Below are 13,219 nucleotides of genomic sequence, written 5' to 3'. Positions count from 1 at the left end.
ACTAAGAAAGAACTTTTGTCATTTTTCCTTTGGTGATTCAGCCTGAGTCACTCCCACCCTGGTATTTATTTTTATCGAGGTGTCCCCGGGGAAGCTGGCATTCTGGAGCATCCCAGATCTTTCCTGCTCCTTCTCTGCAGACTCTTGGAGTGGGCAGTCATGAGCCTTGAATGCCTGTGCCCTAGAGTACCCACCCCTCACCCTTCTGCCCATTCCTGCCTTCCTGGTCGGGGGCCGGGAACGCAGTGATCCGGATCCCCACCAGCCAGCTCCAAGCATGGCTCCTCCCACCAAGATCTAGAAGAAACAGAGACAGGGGTGGGGGGAGCCAAGAAAGGTCACCCGGGTGGCCAGAGGACAGCAGCACAGAGCAAGTCTACGCCGTCTCAAGAAGCAGGGGACCCTGGTGGGCCCTGTCTGTTCGCCTCCGCTTCTGGGAACAAAACATGCTTCTGAAGGTACAAGTGAGTAGAGGCTACCGGCCAGCAGACCCTGTATGCTGAGAGGCTGCTCTGTTAACTGAGCAATCGCTTTATGATCCTGGGAATCAAGAGGAAGGAAGGAAGCTGTCTGTGCTCTGCAAACTCCAGGATTCTTCCACCTGAAAAAGTGCTGTGGCGTGCCCAGCAAGAGCACCAGGCCCCGAGTGGCATGGAGCACAACAGCTCCATCTCGTTGTCCCTAATAACTTCTTAAAATGCAGAGGCCCAGGCTTCCCGTCCTGCTTCAGGAGACCCGGGGTCAGGATCAAGGCGTCTCCCGTTGTTACCCAGTACCCAGAAGACTGAGGACCAACAACCAGTAGAAAGAGTACTCTACCGGGAGTCCAGAGACTTGATTAGAGGTCTCATTCTGCTGCTTGCTCGCTAGCTGGGTTCCTTGGCCTGAACTTCAGGTTTTATCTGTTAAGCTTGCTTTGTATACATTTCAGTGACATGATGATCTAGTATGCTGAATAATATAAAACTGCCAAATGCAAGCAGTCCTTATTGATTTCTTTCCTCCTCCTTCTAAGACTGACTACTACCATAGGCACTCAGCAAAAGAGCTAAGAAGTCTTGGAACCAAGCCCCTGGCCCAGAGGTCTAGAAGATTCCTAACCTTACACCTTGTCTCTCCATGCCTACAGGCTGAACGGCTCTCTCCCGAAGGGCGTGGAGGCCCAGAACAGAACCCTCTTCTTCAGGGGACCCATCAGTTACAGTCTGGCAGGGACTTACATCTGTGAGGCCACCAACCCCATCGGTACCCGCTCGGGCCAGGTGGAGGTCAATATCACAGGTAGGAAGCTGCACCTGCTCGGGCTGTCCCGCCCTGGGGTTTCTCTGCTACACACACACACACACACACACACACACACACACACACACACACCACACACACACACACACACACACACACACCACACACCACACACACACACACACCTTTCTGCTACACACACACACACCCCTTTAAGCTCTATCATTCTGGAAAGTTTGTGTCTTCTTTGTGTCTTCTGCTTTGCTGGCTTTCCCTGGAGCTCTAGCCATGGGTCTAATTTTGCTTTATTTTTTGCTTTATTTAAGGCTGTATGGAGCAGTTAGGGTGCCCGCTTTCCTGGTCCTAATCAGAGAGGGCCAAGAAGGAGGAGGATGTAGTGTTTGCAGGGATGCTGTTTGCAGGGCGAGCGGAGGGTAGACTTGCCTGGGGATCTTCTGCTGTGGCGTGCGAGCTTAGCAGGGCAGTCTGTACACAGAGCTCATCTTCAACATCTGCAGCTGAAGAAACCCTTTGGGCTGCAAGAGTGAGGCTTGCCTCAGGCAGGGAGACCGGAGCAAGGACACAGCCCAAAGCCAGCAGCAACTGAATTGCTGTTTCCCCCCTGATCTTTGTCAGCATGTGTGATGCTCTCAGGGCAAAGGAACAGCACGACCAACATGTCCCGTGGAGAAGCCCCACGGCAGGCCTTATCTGTAAAGTGGGGATAATGTGGCCTGCTGGCAGGACAGGCTATGTCAGAATGATACGCAATGTAGGTCAGGTAACCCAGCGAGCACAGATCAGTCTATTCATAAATGGCCAGGGCTCTGTGATTATCGTGATGACCTCTGTCATTATCATGATTAAGGGAAGCATCAAAACAAGGCAACAGAGGAGTCATTGCCATCAGACTTCACAAGGAATGTCACTCCTGGAGCTAATGGCAGGGTGAGAAAGTGACAGAAAGAACCTTCTAGAACAGAAAGTGATACCCTACTGCTGCCAGGTGGACAAGAAGTAACGTAATATGTGCAAAGGGCTTCGGACTTCCAGGAACCTAGGTAGTGATGCCTGGGTTCCCGGGGTCGGGGCTGGAGCCTGGGAGAGGCTCCACACACACACACACACACACAGGCCGGAGATCGGGGACTCCCACAGCCTGGCAAACAGAAAGGAGGAGCAGTCACACGGCTTCCTTCTGGAGCAGGTTTGAGCCAAGCTGTGATCCAGGGGCCCCCTGGGGCAGACGGGGAAATGCAGGGTCCCCTTCCATAGGGCGCAGTCAGATGGGGAATGGACAATTCTCAGAGGCAGTGTGGTGTGGGCCAGCATAACCTGGCCTACGTGTTCTCAAGATCAGCTCTGGACTGTGTAGCCCTGAGCAAGTTCTTCACTTCTCTGAGCCTGAGCTTCCGCTTCTGTAATGTGGATGTCATTGTTTTTCATGAATAGAATCTCAAGCTTCTTGTGGCTGGTGATGCCTTCCCTTCAGGGTGGCATGCCCGTGTCATGATGTATGTATCACCTTCTATCCTGGGCTCTCTGGAGAAACTGCTGATTGGAAAATCAGGATAAGCCAAGAAACACAACAGCAGGGTCTTCCCCTGTGTAAGAGCACCAGCCAGAGGCCCTGCTAAGCTATAACGTGTGCCTGTCCCCCAGAAGCTGCGACCAAGAGGATCACAGCTTTTTATCTCCAAAGACTAAGGGGCAGGGTGACAGCCAAGAGTGCAAGGCTCAGATCTGGAGCTGGGCGGAGAGAAAGCCCTGTGGGGATGGGAGACTACTCTCCCATACCTGCTGTGGCATCCGGGGTCAGCTTGGTGCTCCATCTAGGTGGTGGTGTGCTGTCCTGCCTGTGCCGGTCATTACGCTAGTGCTGCATCTGGAGGGCAGATGGACAAGGCCCCCCTGAGAACTGTGGCTAGAAGAGGGACATATCGGGACTCTGCTGTTGACAGCCCCATTAGGCATGCCACTCACCAAATCACTGCCATGCTCCGGAACTCCCAGCCCCCTCTAGAGAACTGCTCCAGGTAACCTGGGCCTTTTCAGGACTGCTTATTGTCATGCTCCCGGTCAATTTCTGAGTAGCAGCCGACCTTAGCACCCTTTATCCCACATGGGAATTCTCGGGGGGGGGGGGGGTGCCGCGGGGGAGCCACGAGGCTGAGCTGGGCCCTGTGCTCTAAGCCCCACCGGTCCTGAGGCAATGCTTGAGTGAGGCGGATAAGTGGAAATTTAATTTTTCATTCTGGCCATCCGTTCAGGTAATAGCTTTGCCCTGCACACATCTGGAGAGGGGAATGAAGAGCAGCAAGGGCAAGGGCAGGCGCTGTAAGCTGCGGGGCATGCGCAAAGTCACTCGTGTGTGTAGATGCACATGGATAGGGCGACACAGAGGCATAAGTGGAGCCGTGGAGGTCAGGGTGCCAGGCAGGGGGTAGGGAGGGCGTGTGGGAGGCGAGAGGCTGCAGCTCTGGTAGGCACGAAGGAGCAGGACTGCAGAGGGGCTCTGGGTGGCTCTCGGGAAAGCAGCAGGTCTAGCGCACGGGTTAGATTGAGTGCTGGGCACTCAGGAGGCTCTGTGGTGGCACTGGATGCCAGTTAGGGGCTGCTGCAACAAGTCACATCTAGTATAAAACAGTAAGTCCAGGCTGTGTCTGTGGGAGTGGTGAGAACTGAGTGTGTGTGGGAACTTCCATGGCACCAAAAAACCCACCCTTCCCAAGCCCTTGTGCTGAGGAAAGTGGACACACACACACACACACACACACACACACACACACACACACACACACACACACACACACACACACACACACACACACACACACGTAGAGTTTCTCCACATTGTTCCTCAGGGGCTAATGCCAAGGCTGGAGAAAGGGTTCAGAATGTCACCGTGACCAGCTCAGGACACCAAATGGTGTAGCATCTACTCCCAGGATATTAGGAGGGGCGTAGCCAGACATCTCTGGCAGGGGCCCAGCCTCTTGCCCCTCTTCTAAGAGCAGGTGAGGGAGGCTGCGAGGGGCAAGGCACCAGACCTAACTCCGTTTCTAGTGCAGTCTGGACTCCCTTGGGTATGTGGTCATGGGCTCTACCTAGCAAACCAGGAATTCCATGAATGGTTGGTTTTCAAGGCCTGATGTGCAGGTGTGCACACTCAGGCATGAGTGTGGATATGTGTTTCTGTGAGCGTGTAACTGTGAGCAGGCTTGCCACTGTCTTCAGGTTGAGTGTGCAAATATTGAAGCTGTTGACAAATAAGCAGTGCGTCCAGGAGTCTTAGGAGGCAGCCGAGCCCATGCTTCTGGGAGGACGGAGGCCTCCAGCAAGGCCCCTGGTGGTCAGACCCAATACACAGCTGCAGGATGGCCGGACTTCCCAGAGTGTGACCCCAGGCCTTCCCACTCTCCCTGCAGCCATCTGCACTGCATGCTGGGAGATGTAGTTCTCACCATTTCCCAGCCTGATCTGATGCTGGACAGATGCTAGAGCATTTCCTGTCTGAGGGAGCATCGGGCATTGACTGTGGAAACAATCCAAAACATTTCTGCTTGACCCCCAAACCTCCAGATTCTAGATCCAGACTGTGAACTCTGTCTCTCACTCTACCACAGATGCATCCCCACACAACCCATCCACCTAGGTCAGGGAGCCAGAGCCCCAGAGGAATGCAAAGCCCCACTTGCATGGTTTTGCGGTCCCAGCCTAGCCAGTCTGAGATCTCAGGGGGGAGACAGCAACCCTTCAGAAACAGAGCAAAACTGCCCCTTCTGTAAGAGTGGGAGGGAAGCTGGCTGGGCCCCTGCCAGCCCGCACAAACGACTCCACTGCCGCTCTTCTCTCTCCTCCCAGCTGCGGCCCTTGGGGCTCTGCTCCTGGCACCAAGACAGGAGCTACTGGCTGAATGTGACAGCTGGAGGGACAGAGGGGGAGGGGGAGGATGCTCCACGGCACACAGCCCCTTCCGCCTGCACCCAGATTAGGTCCCCACACCTACCCTTTTCTTCTGTCCTCTCCCGGTGCTGGAAGGTCATCCTAGCCTTCCCTCTGCCTCTTACTCAGGCCTGACCCTAAAGTAGCCAAAAATAAAGTCTCCTTTTGATCCCAGAAGATCCCTAGGGAAGAGTAAACCTCCATAGGCCCTAGGAACAAACAAGTGAAGCAGAAAGCCCAGATCAGGGAGGAAACCGTGTGTGATCTGCTCATGAGCCACCGCTCCACTCCTGTGCCCCACACCAGTGAAATGAGGTCCCCAGGGTGCCCCATGCCTGGTTCAGTTGAGTGTCCCCTGAGCCCGTGTTCGCCCTACACCGGGGCTCACCTCTGAGACAATTTAGTCCTTCATTCGAAAAGAGATTTTTGAACTCCAGCCACATGGGAGCCTTCTAGGTGCTCAGGAATCGATCTGTGGGCAAAAAAGGACCACACCCCTGTCCCATGAAGTTTTTGTAAAACTTTTTAAGGTAAAATGGAAAAAAAGAACAGAGGAGTGGGGGGGTCTGGGGGGAACAGCAGTGCTGGGAGCAGAGGGCTCACACACGGCAATGTGGGTGGGTGGGCATGGCCTCCACCAGAAGCTGGTGCTTGAGCCCATGGTAGTGTGAACTCAGGATCCAAGATACAGCAAAGGCTCAGAGACAGCTTCTCAAACGTCCGACCTTAAATGTGGGATCTCTGCGATGTCCTGTGAGCAGGAGGGTTGGGCCTCACACTCCCGAAGCTAGAGAACATCCCACCCTACACCTCTTGTAGCCTCCAGTGTGTGCGTGAGAACCTGAGGCTGTATCTAAGCCAACGTTTTCCCGGGTGTTTGGCCTGAAGATTTTGCTGACCGTTGAGCCAATTTTTTCAAGTTTCCTCTGTACAGTTTGGAAACTGTCTGCAAGGCCTTTGTAAGTAAAGTTCTGGAGTCAGGTGAGCGTTGTATACCTGAAATGTCTGGAAAGCCAAGAAGATAAAGATAACTCATGAAACCGAGAGTAGTCTATCATTAAGAAAGACAGCAGACGGCCCAAGGGCAGAGACTCCAAGGAGAGAGCTGGGGCAGAGAGACGGCCCAGCTCTGTGCCGGAGACAGAGCACTCAGGAACGCCAAGGATCCCGGAATCCTCATCTGGTAGGCAAGGGACGTGTGTGAGGAACAGCAGGCAGGTCCCTCCATCCGGGTGCCCTTTGCTTACTGTCTGTGCCAGCGTATTTCCATTTCCCCGCACTCCTGACCACTTCACTGTCAGTTCCGTGGTATCTGCCTACCGCTCTGACTCTAAGCATACCCTTTGGATCCCTCGCGAGGCTGAGTTTCTTAGATACTGTGACCAGCAAAGATAGGCTCAGGATGTGTTTGCTGAGTGTAAAGATGGAAGCAGGTATAGAATTCAGATCTGGAGAGATCTAAAGAGGGAGCAGCAGGTTGGAAGTACAGACTGGAGCAGCCTCTTCCTAGCTGGCCTGCACACCTGAGGCAGAGGCGGCTCACGTCTCAGGGGGTAGCAGGTGCTTGAGGTTCTAGATATGGGTAGTCAATGCGGAGCAGCCCCTCAGTGGCCTGACTGAGGACACAGGGCGACAAATGGGGCTTGTGCTTCTTTCTCCAGCCCCAAGCACAGGAACATCTGGGTGACCTCAGCTCAGCCATGTGATCATGGACAAATGGCCGCCCCTTCTTGGGGCCCCTGTGTTTTCGTTAGCCCTTCAAGAGGCCTTTCCTCTTTCCAAAATCTCCACCCCATAGCCTACAGGCTCACTCAGGGCCGGGCTCCATCGGAAGCAGGGGATGGGCTCCGGGGAGGGACGTGATTCTGATGGGGTGAATCAGGGAGTGAGCTGGCAGCAATGGACTCCCAGGGGTAACAGCATGGGCCAAGACAGACAGACCCTGTACCCTGGCTCTCAGCTTGGCCTTGACCAGGAGTGGGGAGGGAGCGCAGCTAGGGATGGCCCTGCAGGTTTGCTCTAGGCCCACAGTCACGGTCTCTGATGCCACCCTGTGGTAGTGCCAGGAACCACCTCCCTGAGCCTCGACCTGGGACCTCTTGGCCTCTGCCTAGTGTGGCTTGGTTTGACCTCCCCACCCCCGAGGCTCTAGAAGCAAAAGGAAGGAGCAGCATGCATGGCCCAGAGCTCCACAATACTATGGCTTGCTGATGCAAAAGCCACCAGCCCAGCCTCTCCCATCCACGCTCTTCCTTTCCTCTTCCTTTTCTTTTCCTTTCCTTTTTTTTTTTTTTTTTTAATGCTGTTACTGGGGCTTTAACTCAGGACCTTGTGCTCTTGCTTAACTTTTTCACTCAAGGCTGGCGCTTGACCACACCTTAGAGACCACACCTTCTGGCTTTTTGCTGGAGATTAGTCTCACAGATTTTCCTGCCAAGTCTGCCTTTGAACCTCCTTCCTACCGTCTCAGACTTCTTGAGTAGCTAGGATTACAGGCCTGAGCCACTGGTGCCCAGCTTCTTCGTTTCCATTCATTCCATCGCCTGCTTTTTTGTTTCTGCTCTGTCCTCAGCGTACACATAGCCAAACCAGCGCATTCCTCACACCAGGGCAGGCTGCAGCCCATGCGCATGTGCAGCCTCGGAGACGCAAGTCTTCAGTGCATGCTCGTGCCTGCACTTCCCCTTTGTGCTCAGCCCCGCTGTGAGCCTGCCACCTGCCATGCTGCGTGTCTCATGCCTGCAGCCCAGGCGGGCAGCACCACCACGCCCCCACCGTGCCCTGCAGGCCCAGACCATAGCCAAGAGCCCCAGCCCTGGTTTCTGGCACCTTAAGCAGCTGATTGGCACTCACAGTCAGCCAAAATTTGGCATCTACTGAGCCAAAACTGGGGAACTCATTTTCCTGTGTCCTGGGGAGCAGATTAGATTAGTCATGGATCTCCTAGTCTCGTCTGAGCTTTGAGTCTCAAGGCCATAGTGTTGGGGTACAGTGACCTTTAGGTGTCCAGCAAAGGGACATTGGTGACATTGCACAGGCTTTATTGCAATCACGGTTGCATCATCCATTGGGTGGCCTTGAGCAAGTTATCTAACCTCCGTACGCCTCATCTGCTGCGTGAATCAACTAGAAATGAGTAACAGTCTGCCTGGCATGGCTGCGACAGCGAGTGGTGCCTGGTGTTACGGTCCGGGGACCGTGTGCCTGTCTGCCCCAGCGCATGGGTCGAGTGCACGGCCGCCCTCCAAGAACAGACATGGTGGCAGAGCCTGTGGGTGCCTCTCCCTTCGCCTACCTCGGTTGAGCTTCAGGAGGGCGGGTGCCCAGGGTTTTCTGGAAGCAGAGCTGCTTGAGCCTGGGGTGCAGACATCCTACCCCTAGCCCTGGACCACACCCTGGCCTTTCCTTCCCCTTCCCCCCCCCCCCCCCGCTGATTCCCGAAGAGCTGATGCTGACACTCTCCCCCGCAATCTCTTTTCCTCACCCAGAATTCCCCTATACCCAATCTCCTCCTGAGCATGGGCTGCGTGCGGGGCCGGTGCCCACGGCCATCATTGGGGGCGTGGCGGGGAGCGTCCTGCTGGTGCTGATTGTGGTCGGCGGGATCGTGGTGTCCCTGCGTCGGCGCCGACACACCTTCAAGGGTGACTACAGCACCAAGAAGCACGTGTACGGCAACGGCTACAGCAAGGCAGGCATCCCTCAGCACCACCCGCCCATGGCGCAGAACCTGCAGTACCCCGACGACTCGGACGACGAGAAGAAGGCCGGCCCGCTGGGCGGGAGCAGCTACGAGGAGGAAGACGAGGAGGAGGGCGGCGGAGGGGGCGAGCGCAAGGTGGGCGCCCCCCACCCTAAGTACGACGAGGATGCTAAGCGGCCCTACTTCACTGTGGACGAAGCCGAGGCCCGACAGGACAGCTATGGGGACCGGACTCTGGGCTACCAGTACGACCCCGAGCAGCTGGACTTGGCTGAGAACATGGTTTCTCAGAACGACGGGTCTTTCATTTCTAAGAAGGAGTGGTACGTGTAGCCCCTACCCCCCCATTTGTGGAGCCTCTGTCTGTGCCCACTTCTCCCCGCCCCTACCCGCACGCCCCCTGTCCACCCCCTACTGCCCGCTCCCCCAGGAGCTCCACAGAGACTCCCCCGCCCCTCTGTCCAAAGCCAGCCTCCACCCTGGGGAGCCAGGGGAGCCCAGGGCAGACCCGCCTTGGCTTTGTTTTTTCTTTCCTCCCTCTCCCAGCCCTTCCCCGTGGTGTTGTGTTCACTGTGGCTTTGGTGTTGCTGTATCTTTCCTTTAACAACCCCACCCGCTACCCACTGTGTAGGGAGCCCCGTTCTTGTCTTGTGTACCTGGGCCTCCCTCCAGGATTTGGGGAGCCCGCCCTGCCCCCACCCCCTAACACTGGAAATTTGTTCGTATTCTCTTCATTGGGGGTGCAGGGCTAACGGGGCTCCAAGAGGAAGAGCCCCCCCACACACACACACCCCTCACTCCTGGATGCTGCTCCTCTTTCCAGACAGAAGAAACCCAACACCCCACCGTAAGCTGACACAGCCAGGGGGTTGGGACCTGGTCTAGACACCCAGCACACCGAAGAGACAGGGGTAGGGAGGCGTCCCACAGCCCCGCAGAGGAGTCTTGTCAAGTGTTCCTACCCAGGGCCTTGGGTGGTATGTTTTCTCGGTGAGGGCGGTCTTACCTTTTTTATTTCCTCCTTGGCCTACGGAGTCAAGCTGACCCAGCTCTGGTGCGCCCCTCCCTGTGCCCCCAGGGTGTGCTCCTCACACCGGGAGACACACTCCGGGGGGACTCACCCCTCCTTCCTGAACACCTCTGCCCACACATGCACAGGGGGGACATGTCCACGCCACTTGGCCTGCCCCAATCTCCCAGGGCTCCTGCACCCTGCCCAGGCTGGACGCTGCCCAGGGCCCACCCCTCCTGCTTTGCCTCTCCCCCTCTCCAGATGAATCCTCATCTGCAAGTTTCTAGGGACAGCTAGGATGAGCCTTCCAGCTGCCGCCACTCTAGGATTGCAGGATGGCCCCAACCTCTCCCTATAGTATAGAAGTTTCTCAGATTCCTCTCTTACCTATCAACTGCCAGCAACACTTAATTCTCTTGGCAATTCAGGGCTGGGGTCTCCGAAGGGAATTCCGTCCAAGAGGTGGAGGCCAAGGATTTCTGTGGAGAAGGAAGCCTTGTGGGAGAAGCTTCGAGGACGGCTGGGTAGACTGGGGAGGACAGGAAGGCCTCGCCGCAGGCCCAGGGCCAGTGCAGAGCCAGGAGCGGCCAGGAGACTGCTGCTGGTCCACTCTCCCTTCCCTGCTCAGCAGCCCCTGGCGCCCGGGCTGGGCGGGAGAGACCTGCGCTGAGTTCAGATTCTCTCCTCAGTGGGACTTCAGGTTCCTCTCGGCCGTCCAGGGCTAGGCTTCCCTTGCTTGCACGGGTGCTGGCCTCTCCCAGCCCTCTCTGTCCCCCAGCTCAAAGTGCCTCAGTTTCTTCACCTGCCTCCCCTCCCAGGTTCCCCGCACTCGACATGGGCATGCCCATCCCCTGGGATGGACGGGCAGGCTCGGAGGGCCCTCGGCCTGCCCATCACAATCTCGGCTAACAGCCCAGGGTGCTGTGTACTGTGGAACGGAAGATGTTGGGGGAAGAGGAGGCAGACCACTCTGTGCCCCAGGGGCACTCACCACCCTGCCATAGGCTTCCCAAGGGAACCTCCAGCCCCCAGCCTCTTCCCCGCCCAGGTGCTGCTATTGAATCCCCACCCCCACCCCCAGCCAGAAGCTCCATCTCTGCCCTGGCCACCCCGCTGGGCCTCGCTGCCGGAGCCCCAGCCCAGGCCGCCCAGTAGCCATGTAGCAGAAGTCTGAAGCCATGCCAGCCCGGGCGCGGCTCTCCCCTCTTGGCATTGGAGGCACTGGATGGGGCAGGATTGGGAGGGAAAATTCAAGGATTTTTAGCCACAAGGCGGAGGGAAGTGGAAGAGCTGGGCTGTTTTCCTCAGCAGTGTTAGCGTCCCCTAGGGCCAAGGTCCCTTCCCACGCCACCTTACTGCCCTCCTTCCTCCTCATGCCACACGGGTCCCACTGCTCTGTCTCCTCCTCCCCAGGAGGCAAGCCCGGGGGTCTGCCTGGTAGAGGCCGTCCCTATCCCTGTGGGACCAGTCACCCCCCCCCCGCCCCGCCCCTCTGTGGTAGACTGAAGAGGCCCTGGGCCCAGCCAAAGCACTGAGTCCCCCATAAAACATCTCCATACCCCCCACAAGCAAAGCACAAATGATGGGGTCCTTGCAGCAGGGGCTGAGAGCCCAGCCCCTGCCTGCTCACCGGGCAGCTGCTGCCTTGGGGTGAGAATGGGCCCAGAGGCACGGGTTAGCGCTCGGGCCGAGGGAGCTGGGGGTTCCTGTGCCCTGTGTCCCTGGGACAGTGGTGGACACAGCCAGCTGCCGGAGGGAGGGCCAGCCCAGCAGAAAGATGAGGACATTTTGCTTCTTCATGCCCCCAGCATGAGCTGAGCTTCCGCTTCGCTGGAAATAAAATAAACCTGGTGTTTACCGTGCCAAGGCCTCCCCAGCTGTCATCCTGCCTCTCGTGGCCCTCCCTGCCCCGGCCGCCCCCCACGGCCCCCGGCCCCCGGTTCCCTACGGATTTTGATATTGTTCTAGTGTGCGACAACCCTCTGTGTCCCCTTTTGCCAGAAGGAGCTGAAAGGCAGCAGCACGGAATCAGTGAACACAAGCTCAGCACACGCGCACATGGGCACACTCACCTCCTGCAGGCACAGACACGTGTGCATGTGCACGCACACTCACACACACACACACACACACACACGGCCAGACGGACAGTCAGTGCAGACGCAGCAGAAGAATGGGTGCATCCTGCGGAGCGCCGTTCAGGGGAAGCAATGGTTTCCTAGTGCTTGGTTCCGGGGCAGATTGGCCAGCTGTCCCCCCACGGGCCCCAGTCACTGGTGCAATAACTTACTGCCACCAAGGCAGGAGAATCAGGACTCATGTCAGGTGGATGTGGCGGCTCACCTGAGCCCAGCAGACATCGGTGTTTCCTCTCCTGGAGGAGGGGGGGTGCTTCCAGGCCTTGAGGGGTTGAGCTGGAGACCTCCAAGCCTGACTGCCAACAAAAACCCGCTCCTAGTGAGGGCAGGTGGCTAAAGTCACCCTGGGACCAGAGTTGCCCACAAGGGGAGGGCTGCAGGCCTGGCTGCTGCTGTGAGGATCAGGCTTGTTGGCCAGAAAAGTTGGATCTCTCTCTCTCTCTCTCTCTCTCTCTCTCTCTCTCTCTCTCTCTCTCTCTCTCTCTCTCTCTCTCTTTTGTATAAATGGAAACAAAATCCAGGAGAAGCTGCCACCCTCATCACCAAGTGTGATTTGCTTCAATTTCTATGTCACCATTTTTGTCTGTGGTCCTGGGGACGGCCCCGCACATTCTCCTGGTTCTGATCCCGGGGTGTTTGCCACACCCCCCTTTTACTTGTATAAAAGAAAAAAAAATGATGGGTTGAAAAATGTACTGAGGAAAAAAAATGTACTTTTTTATAAATAAAATGTTTAAAACAAACCCAACTGCCTCTTATTACCGAGGTAGGGGTGGGGGAATAAAGCTGGAGACGGCTGTGGACAAATGTCCCAATGAATGGAAAGACTGTGGGCTGTGGATGGACCGGGGCTGATGTAGGACCCCTCGGGGAAAGGCGGTCTGACCCTGACACCAGTGACTCACTCCTGCAATCCTAAATACTCGAGAGGCTGAGATCCGAGAAGGAATTGTGGTCCAAAACCAACCTGGGCAGAAAAATCCAGGAGACTCTTATCTCCAATTAACCAGCCAAAAGCCCAAGTGGAGGTGTAGCTCAAGTAGTAGAAAGCCACCCTTGAGTAGAAAAGGCCAAGCAAGAGTGTGAGGACCTTCGTTCAAGCCCTAATACCAGCACAAAACCAAAAACAAGAAAGGAGGCTGAGCATAGCCAGAGAGAGGCCTCCACTGCACACACATC

The 13,219-nt window shown here is 56.4% G+C and overlaps 1 protein-coding gene across 1 annotated transcript in view; it reads left to right on the top strand.

The window, feature by feature from the left end:
• Window positions 1–12,754, top strand: part of LOC138839017 (nectin-1) — a 57,264-nt gene extending 44,510 nt beyond the window's left edge. The window contains exons 5-6 of the mRNA XM_070038674.1: window positions 1,130–1,281; window positions 8,676–12,754. Of these exons, the coding sequence (XP_069894775.1) occupies window positions 1,130–1,281; window positions 8,676–9,223 (700 nt within the window). The 3' untranslated portion in view covers window positions 9,224–12,754. The remainder of the gene's footprint in view (window positions 1–1,129; window positions 1,282–8,675) is intronic.
• Window positions 12,755–13,219: the final 465 nt, after the last annotated feature.

The sequence above is a fragment of the Dipodomys merriami genome, unplaced genomic scaffold (genome assembly GCF_024711535.1).
Source record: "Dipodomys merriami isolate MVZ:Mamm:240054 unplaced genomic scaffold, mDipMer1.0.p SCAF_29, whole genome shotgun sequence".
In the NCBI taxonomy this organism is placed as follows: Eukaryota; Metazoa; Chordata; class Mammalia; order Rodentia; family Heteromyidae; genus Dipodomys; species Dipodomys merriami.
Note: the sequence above shows the minus strand (reverse complement) of the source record. Positions and strands in the feature narration are given on the sequence as shown.